The sequence below is a fragment of the Lithobates pipiens genome, unplaced genomic scaffold (assembly GCF_037356315.1).
Source record: "Lithobates pipiens isolate NorthernLeopardFrog02 unplaced genomic scaffold, aLitPip1_a1.2 Scaffold_18, whole genome shotgun sequence".
Lineage (NCBI taxonomy): Eukaryota > Metazoa > Chordata > Amphibia > Anura > Ranidae > Lithobates > Lithobates pipiens.
Genome location: NW_027507758.1, coordinates 623902304 through 623917231, shown reverse-complemented (window position 1 = coordinate 623917231; position 14928 = coordinate 623902304). Strand labels below are relative to the sequence as shown.

The window sequence follows — 14928 nt, the reverse complement described above, 5'->3', positions numbered from 1 at the left end:
TTTGGATCCATTGAGATTCCTCCTGTGGAGATGATAAATCCAAGGAACTGGATGGTGTCTCTCTCAAATTCACACTTTTCTCTCTTTAGGTAGAGCCCATGTTCTCTGAGGACAAGGAGGACCTTCCTGACGTGAGTACGGTGCAGTTCTAAGGAATTGGAAAAAATCAAAATATCGTCAAGATATACTATCACGAAGTTGTCTAGATACTCACGGAAAATATCATTGACCAGATGCTGGAATGTGGCCGGGGCATTGCAGAGCCCGAAGGGCATCACTAGATATTCAAAATGCCCGAATCTTGACCTGAAAGCCGTCTTCCACTCATCCCCATCACGGATTCGGACTAAGTTATATGCTCCCCGAAGATCTAGTTTAGTAAATATCTTGGCAGTTCTTAGGCGTTGAAAAAGTTCAGGGATGAGTGGAAGCGGGTACCTGTTCTTAATGGTAATTTTATTAAGTTCCCTGTAGTCCACGCAAGGCCTGAGAGAACCGTCTTTTTTTTCGACAAAAAAGATGCCTGCACCAGCTGGAGAAGAGGATGGTCGGATGAATCCCTTTTCCAGGTTTTCATCTATGTAAGAGCGTAGGGCTTCTAGTTCAGTCTCTGATAATGGAAAGATCCGACCAAATGGAATTTCGGAACCGGGTAGCAAGTCTATCGGGCAATCATAGGGCCGATGGGGTGGCAGAGTATCAGCCTTCTTCTTGTCAAAGATGTCCAAAAAATTATGATAGGCTGAAGGGACATGTTGCAGGTTATCAGGTATGGTCTGTATGGTTAGGCAGGAGGTGGACTTGTGGGAGGTCGGCAGGTGACAGTGCTGTGAACAGTAGGCAGATGAAAAGAGTACTTCTTTCTTGTTCCAGTTGATCTGTGGGTCGTGGGCTTGTAACCAAGGGAAACCCAGAATGATTGGGAACATAGGAGAGTGGATAACGTCAAAGCGAAGAAATTCGCAGTGACCAGAGTCTGTGGATGTCAAGATTGGTACTGTTTCCTGGGTCACAGGACCGGAGCAGGGTAGGGAGCCATCGGCCAGATGAATCTGAAGGTGTTGTTTTTTAGAGCAGAGGGGAACGTGCAGGCTCCGAGCTAGGGTTATGTCCATAAAGCAACTGCAGGCCCCGGAGTCAATGATGGCTCCCAGCCGAACCTCCTCTTCCGCCACCTGTAATGAAACCGGGAGGACAAGGTGAGACCGGTGGAAACCGCAATCTGGGACTTCACAGCAACACGAGGTTGGCACTTACTGGGTCTCACAGGGCAGCTGCGTAGGAAATGGCCCGCTTCACCACAATATAGACAAAGGTTGGCTTGACGCCGACGGAGTCTCTCGTCAGGGGTGAGTGGAGCCCGGACCAAGCCCAGCTGCATGGGTTCGCCATCAGTAGAGGAGGTGGGAGCTGGAACAGGTGCGGGTACCGGGGGTACCCGGGGTAGCATCCAGATGGGTCTAGGTGACTGGAGGCGTTCGGAGCGACGCTCCCGTAGACGTCGATCAAGTTTGGTAGCCAACTGGACCAGATCTTCCAGGGATGTAGGAGTGTCTACTCGGGCTAGTTCATCTTTTAAGGTCTCAGACAGGCCCAGACGGAACTGATACTTAAGGGCAGCCTCATTCCAGTTAGTGTCCCCAGACCATTTCCGAAATTCCACAATGTAGTCCTCTACTGGTCTTTTTCCCTGGGTAAGGGAATGCAGGATGGCTTCAGCCGTAGCGGTGCGCTGGGGATCGTCATATAGTTGTGACATAGCTTCAAAAAAAGTCTCTACTGAATCAAGAAGGGGGCTCTTCTGTTCTAGGAGGTTATGGGCTCAGGACTGTGGCTCATCGGATAGCAGGGAAATGATGAAACCCACCTTTACCGACTCAGAATGGAAGGTCCTGGGCTGCAAAGCCAAATACAGGAGGCATGTGTTTTTAAATGACCTAAACTTCTTCCGGCTGCCCGAAAAACGCTCAGGAGTAGGGACCCTGGGTTCCGGAAGGGTCATGGCTACCGCAGGTGTAGCATCGCCTTGGGCTTGCGAAGCAGAAGGTCTGCTGGATGAAGAATCTGGTAGACTGGGAGCGACTGCCAAGTGCTGAAGGCGAACCTCAATCTGGAAGTAGCCATCTTGGAGTCGCTGTACGGCCTGGGTGAGGGCTGCAACCTGCTGGCAGAGAGCCTCTAAAGGTGAGCCAGCCCTGTCGGCTTCTGACATGGCTGGTTTGTACTGTCAGGTACTCACCAAAGCCAAAGTGCTGAGAGCGGCTTCCCTTGCAGCTGGGTGCACAGTACCCCTGAGGATGGAACAGCGGGTACAGGGCACAGAGAGGCACGGGTTGCCAGCAGGTGACTGGAATGCAGCAGGTCCACTGAAGGAAGAGATGCCCGTGCAGAAGATCTTGGAACTGGTAGAGGTAAACGCCTGCCAGGGGTTCCAATACCTGGAGTGAAGGCCGAGGGTCAAACACAGGTACAGTCCGTGAGACAAAGGATATTCCAGAAGCAGGCCGAGGGTCAAGCACAGGTATCAGTGCGTGAGACAAGGGATATTCCAGAAACAGGCCGAGGGTCAAGCACAGGTATCAGTCCGTGAGATAAAGGATATTCCAGAGGCAGGCCGAGGGTCAAGCACAGGTATCAGTCCATGAGCCGGCAAGGCTAAGTGCAGAAAGTCCGTTGAAACAAGCCAGGGGTCAGATCAGGAGAGAAGCAGAGTGGTCTTCAAACAAGCCGGGTCACAACAGGAAGTGGTCAACAGGAACAGGAAACAGGAACACAGGTGAGCTGAGGAGACAAACCAGCAAAGACACAGAGCACATTGATGCCTTTTATAGGACTGTCAGGCCAATCAGGTAAGGCCCATAGCCGTGTGCATAGGCTTGCACATGCGTGTACGACATTGTGTCATACGACGCATATGCATGCGTCGTTGTGCAGCTCTTCTCCGCAGGCGCACGGGGAAGTGCCGACGTTGAAGTCTGGTGATTCTCTGACAAGGACATTCTGTAAGCTCAGGTACCTGTCCAAGAACCACTGCACCACCAGGTTAAGGACGTGGAGCCACACAAGGCACATGGGTCAGTTGTTCCTGTCGGAGGGCGGAGAGGAGGTTGGTGCCATTGTCGCAAACCACCATTCCTGGCTTAAGCTGGCATGGCGTCAACCACCTCTTGGCCTGCCCCTGCAGAGCTGATAAAATATCTGTCCCAGTGTGGCCCCTGTCCCCCAAACAAACCAGCGCAAGCACGGCATGGCATCTTTTTGCCTGCATACTTGCGTAGCCCCTTGAATGCCTACGAAGCACTGCTGGTTCTGAAGACACAGCACTGGAAGAGGCCATGGAGGAAGAAGAAGACGAGGGGGTGGAGGAGAGAGGTGTGTCACAACCAGTAGTAGCATTTTGGAGGTGTGGTGGTGGAACAACCTCCAACACTACTGCACCTTGTCCTGCATCCTTACCAGCTGCCAGAAGAGTGACCCAATGGGCCGTGAAAGATAGGTAACGTCCCTGTCCATGCCTGCTGGACCATGAGTCAGCGGTAATATGCACCTTACCGCTGACCGCCCTGTCCAGCGAGGCATGGACGTTGCCTTCCACATGCCGGTAGAGAGCTGGAATCACCTTCCATGAGAAAAAGTGGCATTTGTGGACCTACCACTGAGGAACCACACATTGCACAAACTCAAGGAAGGGGGCCGAGTCTACCAACTGAAAAGGCAGCAGCTGAAGTGCTAGCAATTTAGCCAAGCTAGCATTCAACCGCTGGTCATGTGGATGGCTGGGAGTGAGCTTCTTTTGACAGTCCAGCAGCTGGGGCAGGGAAATTTGCCTGGTACAATCGGACGTCGGTGTACTGCTAGCAGAGTGCCCGCAAGTACTTGGCTGTGACACCCCTAATTCTACACCTTCCTTCCTCTCAGTGCAGGTTTCAGAGAGGACTGAAGGTCTAGTGGGGTTGGAGATCCCAGCTGATGAGGAGCAAGGAGAGGTCCGCTTTGTTCTTTGGTGTGGGTCTTTAAGGTATGCTTGACAACGAGCTGCATGGCAGATCAACATATGTCTGGTCAAGCATGTGGTGCCCAAGCGGCTGATGTTTTGGCCACGCTTGAGACATATGTTGCAGATAGCAGCGGTGTGATCTGATGCACTCGTCTCAAAAAAGGCCCACACCAAAGAACATTTGGAATAACGCGCAGGCAGCGCCCTGCACAGGCGGAGCTCTGCGGTGTAATTCAGTCAGTGTGCTGCCCCTAAGCTGGCCCCTAGAGGGCATCCTGCCTCGTTGGAGATGTGCCTCCTCCTCTCAGGCACCCACATGGAGTCAGTGACCTCATCATTCCCTCCCTCTTCATCACTGGAGCAAACCTGGCAGTATGCTGCAGCTGATGGAACATGACTGCCAGATTGCTGTCCTTCTTGAGCATCCTCTCTCGCTGCGCTCATGCTACTGCCTTCCTCTAGGTGGGTATCATCATCAGAGCCTTCAAAACGCTGGGCATCCTCCTGGAGCATGTACCCAACACTGTGGTCAAACAGTTTGGGGGACTCCTCAGGAGGACATGGTGGGTCTAGGGAAGGAGTGACTGATGACAGAGACGAGGGAAGAGGACGCGTTGGCAGCTGCTTTGCTAGTACCCTGAGCCTGGGTGAGAGAGGATGAGGAGGGCTTGGTCATCCACTCTACCAAGTCTTTGGCATGATGCGGCTCAACACGTCCAGCTGCCGAAAATAAGGACAAGCGTGTGCCATGGCCACGTGCTGATGACGATGCAACACATCCACGACCAGCACTGTTGTCTCTAGACACAGAGCCTGCTTGCCCTCTTTTATTGGCTCGTGACTGTCTGCCTCTCCTTATTGGCCTTCCAGACATAGTAATGTCTTGCAGGGAGATGGGAAAACCAGCAATTGGGTAGCTTTAGGTGTACACTGAGCAGATGACACAGTACACCGACTGTAATTACTGCAGCTGCCTGCCTGTGTTACAGAAACAGAACAACACCAGCAATAAGGGGTAGCTTCAGGTGTATACTGTGCTGGAGGCACACAACACCCACTTTAACTGCTGCAGATGCATGTATTACAGAACACCAGCAATAAGGGGTATCTTCAGGTGTATACTGTGCTGGAAGCACACAACAACCACTTAAACTGCTGCAGATGCCTGTATGACAGAACACCAGCAATAAAGGGTATCTTCAGGTGTATACTGTGCTGGAGGCACACAACTCCCACTTTAACTGCTGCAGATGCCTGTATTACAGAACACCAGTAATAAAGGGTATCTTTAGGTGTATACTGTGCTGGAGGCACACAACACCCATTTTAACTGCTGCAGATGCCTGTATTACAGAACACCAGCAATAAGGAATATCTTCAGTTGTATACTGTGCTGGGGGCACACAACACCCACTGCAACAGTGCTAGGTTTTCAAGCCACTGTCCCTGCCTATCCCTGACCGCCGCAGCACACTACACAAGGCCGCCGCTCTGACGAACTTATATAGTGTGGGGCGTGTACTTAACCCCCTGACCTATAATTGGCCACAGGCATCCTGCCTGTGGCCAATTATGGCTCTCCTCGCTGCTGGCGCTGTTATTGGCCAAGCATGCTGGGTCACAGTGTATGCTTGGCCAATCATGAGCCAGCAATGCACTGCGATGGCGTAGTGCATTGTGGGCCGTTCGCACCACACGAATATGGTGCGAACTGTCCACAAAGTTCTGAATTCGCCGAACGGACAGTGTTCGAGTCGAACATGCATTTGACTCGAACACTGAGCTCATCCCTAGTATAAACTTATGCTGCAAATTATGGACTCTTGCCTCTCAAAGGACTCTATTGGACTTAAGGGCTCTGTTTGCAGTTCTCTACTTTAGTAAAGAGCTTCTTCTTACTGTTGTTAGTTATTACTGTTGTTATCTAACTTGCCTGGTCTGACGTCATTAAAGGGATGCATGTATGAACAGGGCTTATTAAGGGGATAAGAGAAGTTAGAGAGTATGCAGTACAAAGGTCTAACAAGCAGAGAAGCTATCCTAAGGAGGCTATATTGCCATTGTTAATAACTACTATACTTGTATCGCGTGCTTAAGCACCCAATCAGTTAAGGAGTGGGTGACATGGTGAAGGTGATGGATACGCTGGTAGTGAAAAGGAGTTTAAAGTGATTGCAAAGTCTTGTAAAGTACCTGCTTTGTGAAATAATTTTGCACAGAGCAGCCTGGATCCTCCTCTTCTCGGGTCCCTCTTTGGTGCTCCTGGCCCCTTCCTCCTGTCGAGAGCCCCCACAGCAACAGCCTGCTATGGGGGGCACCCGAGCAGAGCTGCAGCTCCGTGTGTACGTTCAGATACAGAGCCCCATTTTGACCCCGCCCCCTCTTTCTCCTGATTAGCTCACTTTGATTGACAGCAGTGGGAGCCAATGGCACCATTGCTGTGTCTCAACCAATCAGGAGGGAAAGTCAAAAACAATTTATCTGAAGTTATGAATTATCCAAAATAACGAATGCCGCATCTAAACAAATGGAATGGAACAAATGAATAATAAATAATAATAATAATAAAAAGGTTTTATTATTATTGTTGTTATTTATTATTATTAGATTGTTACGTTCCATTCGTTTAGATACGGCATTCGTTATTTCAGATAATTCGGAACTTCGGATAAATTCGTACTTGTTACGTTCACTAACAGCCAAATTTGAAAGGAAATTCCAATACCTATAATTTAATATTGATTATTAGTTAGTTATTATTTTTTGATTTTCAGGTTTTCGAATTTTCATTCTTTTGAATTTTCATTCTTATTTTCAAATCAGTCCAGATCCTCTCTGCCTTCGCCTTGGTCAACACACCCAGAGACTCTCTCCTGTGTACCCGTTGAAGACTTGCTTGGCTGACAACCCATCTGGATTGTGATCCTGCTTGCTGTTCCACTACGCTGATTCTCCAGTTTCCTGATTTCCTGGCCTGTCCTGAAGTACATTGATCTCTGGCTCCCTGATGTCCTAGTTTGTCTGACTATCTATTCGGGTTACCGAATTCTGACTAGGATTTGACTACGTTGCTCTGTTTACCTTTTACTATTATTATTAAATAAGTGCAATTTTAACTGCACTTCTGTCTCGGTCTAATTCATGTTTTCTCACAGTCCCAAGGACCCAGTGCCTGCAGGTCTCCCAGAAGGGCTCCCCACCCCCAGCAACTTGCGCCACTAAAGACGTACCTGGTCTGAGGCTGATTTGACGAGAGGGCTTCTCTTGTGGCAAAGTGGGTTCTTTACTGTCAGAGCAGTAAGGATGTGGAATTCCCCTCCACAAACAGTGGTATCAGCAAGGAGCGTTGTCAGTTTAAAAAATACTACAGTATTAGATGGGCACCTTAACAAACGCAACATGTGGGGATATACAGTAGAAATTACTATTGACAAACTCACACATACACACCACAGGTTGAACTAGATGGACTGGTGTCTTTATTCAACCTCACCAACTATGCAATGTCCAGCAAAATTCATATAGAAGACATTTCCTGCACTCAAGGCACTAATACACCTCAAGGGTTGTGTGGGATCCCTGCTGTATGACAACCCTGGCCATTGGTTGTGGGTCTGCACGAGGCGGGCTTATCAGAGTCTGGAAGACCCCTTTATCAAGGGGGCCTCCAAATACCGGCCCCACCACACTATGTGAATGAGTATGGGATACATTGTACCCCTACCCATTCACCTAAAAAAAAAAAAAGTCAAATAACACACAGTACACATATTTTTAAAATAATTTATTAAGACAGCTCGGTCATCTCTTCAGATCTCTTCTACCCTCTTCGGCTCTTCTGCCTCCAGCGCTGGCGTCTTCTCCCCTCTCTGGGTCTTCTCGCGCGATGTCTTTTAGCCCTCTCCGGTTCTTCTCCCTCAGTCTGCACCTTCTCCACTATCTTGTCGCTCTTTTGCCGGTGGTCTTCTCCGCTGTATTCTCCCTGTTCTTCTTCCAATGTTGATTCAACGCTCTCTCCCACTCTAATGGTGGGTGCGCAGTGTGCTTCGTACTTATATTGGCATGGGGCAGGGGTCACCGGGTGATGTCATCCGGTGACCCCACCCCCTTATGACGTCACCGCCCGGAGAGGGCAGAAGACGTCAGCAGAGGAGGCAGAAGAGCCGAAGGTGGGAGAAGAGATCGGAAAGAAATAGACCGAGCTGTCTTAATAAATTACTTTAAAAATGTGTGCTGTGTGTTATTTAACATTGTTTATTTATTTTAGGTGAATGGGTAGGGGTACAATGTACCCCATACTCAGTCACATAGGGTGGGGTCCAAGATCTGGGGGCCCCCCTTGTTAAAGAGGGCTTCCAGATTCTGATAAGCCCCCTGTCCGCAGACCTCGACAACCAACGACCAGTGGTCATGTCGTGTCGTACCAGTGCGAATCCGGCCTCAATCAGAACAGGAAAGTGACTTCTTCCCTGTGTGCAATTTCTGATGTCTGTAAAGATGGGACTTATTTGAAAAACATTTCCCGCACTCAGGACAGGAATACGGCTTCTCCTTCGTATGCAACCTGTAATGTGCATCAAGATTGCCTTTCAAGGAAAAACATTTCCCGCACTCAGTACAGGAATATGGTTTCTCCCCAGTGTGCAATCTCTGATGTGTGTGAAGATGGGACTTCTGTGAAAAACATTTCCCACACTCTGGACAGGAATAAGGCTTCTCCCCCGTGTGCAATCTCTGATGTTTGTTAACATGGGACTTGTCTGAAAAACATTTCCCGCACTCAGGACAGGAATAAGGCTTCTCCCCTGTGTGCAATCTCTGATGTTTGTTAACATGGGACTTGTGCGAAAAACATTTCCCACACTCAGGACAGGAATACGGCTTCTCACCTGTGTGAGATCTCTGATGTGCGACAAGAGCTGATTTCGCTACAAAGCATTTCCCGCACTCAGTACAGGAATAAAGCTTTTCACTTGTGTGGAATCTCAGATGTGTGTAAAAACTGGACTTTTTTGAAAAACATTTCTCACATTTAGGACAGGAATACACCCTCTCTGTACGAGAACTTTTATGCACATTAAGATTGAATTTAATAAGGAAACACTTCCCGCACTCCGTACAGGAAAAGCTCTTCTCTGTTGGAAGGACGGCCCCGTCCCTCACAGTCTGAGGTTCCTCAGGATAAGAGGAATACGATGGTCCATCTACACTGTGTGGTGCCGGATGGACATTTGAGGTAGTCGGGTTTTCTCCTGGACTATACTGTGTGATGTCCTCATCTTCTACTTTATAGTCTGGAGACAAAGTGAGACAATCCTCTGAGGTTTTCCTCATCTCCCGTCCATCTACTGAAACAGAAATAAAAAGATTATTACTAGACATGAGCTGATTGGTTCCCCTAAACCAGGACTCCGCCCACATCAGGCAGTTTTGTCTCTGAGGATCTTACAATTCCCCCCTCAAGGTAACTAGTAAATGGGTCCTCTGATCTCCTACCAGATCATTTCTTTATTCATGGACCTTAGTCAGAGAGTGAGGAAACAACGAGAACTGTCTTTTATAGGAGTGACAGTGATGAGGGGATTATAGGACGAGTGTCCCCTCCCCCTCTATCACTCATTGCCATCTTCCCAACACAAGAAGTCCTGCACTTCCTTATTTAGTCCATGATTTAGTCATGAATAACAGCGGGGCTGAGCCCCACCAGAGGTCAGAGAGTGAGGATGGGGGGAGAACAACCAAGATGAAGACTGGACTGCTCCTTAAGACCACCATCATTGGGTTATTGACTCCTCCCACATTATTTATATAAAAATTAAAAATGTGGGACTTTATATGAGGCAATGTCCTAGTCATATGCCTCCATCCCTGTCAATATGAACAAAAGGGAAAAAAAGGGGGGGGGGGTGGTACTTTATATGAAGTACATGGTTGCAAAATAATGAGTTAATAAATATTATTTTTATTTACCGATACATATAATATATACAATCCTTACATTAGTCTGTATCAAGGAATGTATTTAACGTTGATGACCCACCTTTACTGATCTCTGTAGGAGTGTCCTCCTCTATAAATGTCCCCGTTATTCCATCCTCCTCCATAGACTGCTGATCATCATCTCTCACATACGTCTTTTCTTCTTCCGTTTTAACCTCAATTTTTAAATCCGTTAGATCTTTACCCTAAACCCAGAGACGACAAAAAGATCTGTAAAATATAAACTTTAATATTGTGACATTACCTAAAAAAATTCCACACATCGTCTCCAAGAGCCTTATAACAATGACAGATGCGATCTTCCTTTGTTGAATTCTGGGAATACATAGGGCAAGGACATATCTCTGGTGAGTTCCTGGTATAAGGTGGCTCCAACATATCCTTGTGCTCTTAAATCTCCTCCATCATTCCTCATCATGGTCTTTATACTCTTATTTAAAAGAGAAGTAAGGTTTTTTTTTTTTAGGAATTATACTTATCATGGTGGATGCAGCATCGCTCGATTTTCAGAGTTACCCGAGCAAAGAGCTCCTGACTGTCAGTCACAGCTCTCTGCCCTGCTCCCTCCTTGCTCACTGGAGTGCTGAGCTGTGGAGGGGGTAGGAGCAGGGGCAGCCAACTCAAGCTCACAGCAGCTCGCTGAGAGGCTGAGCCGGGTGTCAGTCCAGGAACCTGGGGGATCCATGCTTCATTGTCGTGATACCTGGACTGACTTCTGTGACATCAGCAGAGAGCGGACTTCAGCCTGTTCTCTGCTGAAAACGGTCATAGGGGTTCAAAATGACCTGCTCTCCTGTGATCCATAGGATCCAAACGAGCTTTGGCTGGACTTCTCCTTTAACAACAATATTATAATCCCCAAGGATTCCACTCTAAATATATAAAACATTAATTGTAACAAACATGCTGTATATAAATCAGACCTACCAATAATTGTTCATCATCTACCTGATCATGTTTTGCATAATTATGATCTTCCTGTGTGGAATCCGGGGAATACAGAGGATGGAGACATCTCTCTGATGGCTTTCTGTTATAAGGTGGTTCCATCATGATGTCCTTATAGAGATCCTTGTGTCCTTCAAAAAGCTCCTTCATCACACCATACTCCTCATCCTCCTCTTTAAACTCTTTTTTAACAACAATCCCAAGGCTTTCACTCTGAATATATAATAAAGAATTAATTGTAACAAACATGATGTGTATAAATCATAATGCTCAGTGACTGTTCCTCATCTACCTGATGATGGTGAGGGATGGTGTGACCTTCCTGTGTGGAATCCCGGGAATACAGAGGACGGGAACATCTCTCTGGTGGTTTCCCAATACTGGATCCATCTGTAGGAAACACACACACTGACTGAATACATTGTTTCTATGTGTTTATCAGATGATGGGGGATCTAGGTGGAGCCTCCGTACTGCTCTCTCCTTTACAATAAAGTCTCCTCTTACCCGGTGATGTGAGGGGCGGCTGATTGTCCATCATGACGTCCTTGTAGAGATCCTTGTGTCCTTCTAAATACTCCCACTCCTCCATGGAGAAATAGACAGTGACATCCTGACACCTTATAGGAACCTGACACACACAATGATACAGTCACCATCCAGACACATCCCTTGTCTGTTACTGGATAATGTCCCAGAATTCCCGGCACCGCTCACCTCTCCTGTCAGCAGCTCCATCATCTTCTTGGTGACTTCTAGAATCTTCTCCATGTTGTGTCTCTCGGGTTTTAGGGAGTCACATGGAGTCACTGTGATGGTCATATGATCACCTGACTTCACAAGAGGAAATCTCTATATTGAGGAACCAATAGAAATATGTTAGAATCCCAGAATCCTCCTCACCTCTCCGGTCAGGTCTGTGTTTTATTAATAGAGATAAGAGTGATGTCATGTGACCTCCCAGAATCCTCCTCACCTCTCCGGTCAGCAGGTAGATGATCTCCAGGGTGAGGTTCAGTATCTTCTCAGTCATGCGACTCCAGTCCTCCTCCATCCTCATTGGTGCAGTCATTTGATCTATACGGGTCTTCGTGTAGGCAGATACGTTTGGGAAATGAAAGTAAGAATTATTTGGATGGTATTGGTCACGCAATAATAGGATGTGGATGTGAGGGGGGTAATAGGAGGGTTGTTGTACATTTAAGGACTACTGCCTGCTGACTGACAGGAGTGATGTCTGCAGTAAGAGAAGGGATTGGATAGCAGGAGGATGCTGCTGGTGGAGAAGAGAGCAGTTTGCTTCCCTCCAATGCCAGGCCACAGTGGGTGGGAGAAGGACAATGGGGAGGGTTTGTTTTCTTGGTTGTAAAGATTACTGTAGTATCCAGGACATTATACAGAGTGGCAGCACGTTCTTGGGATTCTGAATTCCAGTATTGACAAAGAAGGTGTCATTGAACGCTATAGGACATCCTTCCCCTGATGCACAGCACCTCCTGCAAATATGAGTGCCCACCAAGGGGTGAAGGACTGCCCTTCTTCATTCCACTTGGTAGCCTGGAACAGTTTACAGTATTTGACCTGTGAGATGATAAGAAGGTGAAAGTTGACTTCCGTTCGTAGCAGGAGTTCGGTATAGAAGTCTGAAATGTAAATGCAGGTGGGGGGACCATCATAGACCAAGACCCCCCTCCCTACCATAAGGCCATACACACAGGCCGAATATCGGGCAGTATCGGCGGGTTTAATAGAAACCAGCTGAGACTGGAACACAATAGCTCAGCGTGGGAGATCGTTGTACTAACATCGGATAGTTAGTACAATGGCTCCTCTCAAGCTCTTCCGTTTTTTGGGGGAGTATTTGTTCAGTCCACTGGGTTACAAGAAAATAAACTGTTAAAAAGTGTACCAGGCTTTAGAGTCCCCTTGAGCCCTACAGCTTAATCTTCCTTCAGAGACCTGCTGCCTACAACCTTATCAAGGGCTCTGCGTTCTTCAGCCATACTAACCCTTCAACCCCACTACCCTATCAGGGGCCCTTGTGTAGTGTAATAATTGCCCTTTGTAGGCTATGTATTGTAAAAATGGTCATTGTCTTGTCTATTTATTGTCAGTGCTGTTATAAAAGAAATATATACATATTCCAATCTCCTGCCATTAATAAAAGGCATATATTTCATTAGTATAGACTGATGAGGTGATAGGTGATAGGTGATTGGTGTGAAAGGTGACACATCTCCAAAATAAAGAGAATGTTCCGGCCCCGTAAGCGGGGGAATGTTCTGCCCCTGAAGGGTTAATTTAGGTCTCCACACTATATATGTGTGTATCATCATCTGCTGGAGATAAATGACATCACAGTGACTATGGAGGAAGAGGACGGACATGACGGGGTGGTTACTGGGTGTAAATAGAAAATAAGATCTTATTACCTCCTCTACTGCCACTTCCAGCAATGTCTCCTCTCTACTTCCTCCCGACTCACCTCTCACCCGGAACTTCCTGTCTGTAGGTAACATCACTTCCTGTGTGTGTTCAATAGAGACTTTCCGTCTTCCTGACTATAAGTGAGATCACCACCTTGTGGAGCTCAGAGGAATTGCAGCCCCGAGAAATGTCTTGTGCTGTGTACAGTACAGCCCCATAGACACTATCAGATTTTCTGCTGATTTTTGTCTTTAGATTTACCAAAACCATGTAGTGCAAGGGTCTGCCTGATTGCATACAAACTGAAACTCCAAAAGGTTTGACCTCATATTATATATGTAGCATCGGCTCCTGAAGAGCACGCACTATGTTTTTGAAATTTAATGTTACACCTGAACTGCAGTTTGGTTTGGGTATAATTATTCCAGATTTTGACCTCAACATCAGTCTGATTGGACTATAGGGTGTCCAGCCTGGCCACAAGGGGCACTGTGTCTTCTGGCAGTGGCATGGAACCACAGTCTGGTTGGGTGCTTTAAGGTTACTTTCTCTCGAAGCCCGCCCAGTGGGAGTGTCACTCTTGCTGTGCTTTCTGGGAGAGGGTACTTAAGATGCTGATGTCACGTGGTTTGGGGTTCCAGTCCAGAAGGATGTTCTGACTCAATGGTGAGAAGGTGATTGGTGTGAAAGGTGACACATCTCCAAAATAAAGAGAATGTTCCGGCCCCGTAAGCGGGGGAATGTTCTGCCCCTGAAGGGTTAATTTAGGTCTCCACACTATATATGTGTGTATCATCATCTGCTGGAGATAAAAGACATCACAGTGACTATGGAGGAAGAGGACGGACATGATGGGGGGGTTACTGGGTGTAAATAGAAAATAAGATCTTATTACCTCCTCTACTGCCACTTCCAGCAATGTCTTCTCTCTACTTCCACCCAACTCACCTCTCACCTGCAACTTCCTATTTATACCCGACATCACTTCCTGTCTGTACCTGGCATCACTTCCTGTCTTCCATAGAGACTTCCTGTCTGGGTAAAAGTGAGATCACCACCATGTGGAGTTTGGAGAAACTGCAGCCCTGAGAAACGTCTCATAGTATGAACAGGGCCTTGTGCTGTGTGTGTATGTACTGTGTAGTCCTCTTTTGGGTAAGGTGACCAGATTTTTAAAATGAAATCCGGGACATTTTTTTATTTTATTTTTTACTAGTAATGGCGGCAATCAGCACTCTCTGCCTATCGCCGCTGCCGCTTGCCTCACAGCCTGCCTCACAGCCTGTCAAGTCTTACTCTCTGGGTCCTGGCTACTACTGGGTGGGGAGTAGAGGAAAATCACTCCGCCAGGGAAGGCAAGGAGATAAGCAGGTAGGCGGCTGGCTGGGACTTGAGCCAAGGCAAGAGAACATGCGAGCAGAGATGGATGAGCATGCACCCGAAACTGAAGAAATATTCCCTCCGCTCCGACCAGCACATAATCATCAGAAAAGGGCACAGATAATGTAAAAAAATACACTCCCCTAAGCTAGTAGGAGCAGCAGAGCGGGGGGGTTG

At 47.5% G+C, this 14928-nt stretch overlaps 1 protein-coding gene across 2 annotated transcripts; it reads right to left on the bottom strand.

Annotated features, from left to right (window-relative positions):
• Positions 1-7453: 7453 nt before the first annotated feature.
• On the bottom strand, positions 7454-14330 carry LOC143989454 (uncharacterized). 2 transcript variants are annotated; one of them, XM_077489582.1, is made up of 9 exons: positions 14267-14330; positions 13377-14173; positions 11921-12031; positions 11662-11796; positions 11452-11575; positions 11238-11335; positions 10946-11158; positions 10038-10182; positions 7454-9345 (listed from the first exon to the last, which is right to left on the bottom strand). In XM_077489582.1, exons 2-9 carry the CDS (start codon positions 13461-13463, stop codon positions 8438-8440), a joined length of 1821 nt encoding a protein of 606 aa, XP_077345708.1. In that variant the 5' UTR covers positions 13464-14173; positions 14267-14330; the 3' UTR covers positions 7454-8437. The 2 variants fall into 2 exon arrangements, with proteins under 2 accessions (XP_077345708.1, XP_077345709.1); XM_077489583.1 differs by having other exon boundaries at positions 7454-9342.
• Positions 14331-14928: the final 598 nt, after the last annotated feature.

Coding starts and splice junctions, on each gene's coding strand:
- LOC143989454 (XM_077489582.1), bottom strand. CDS start 13,463: ATGTTACCTACAGACAGGAAGTTCCGGGTGAGAGGTGAGTCGGGAGGA. Junction 11,797..11,920: donor TCTACCTGCTGACCGGAGAG/GTGAGGAGGATT, acceptor TCCTCAATATAG/AGATTTCCTCTTGTGAAGTC. Junction 10,183..10,945: donor ATTATGCAAAACATGATCAG/GTAGATGATGAA, acceptor CTCTGGGTTTAG/GGTAAAGATCTAACGGATTT.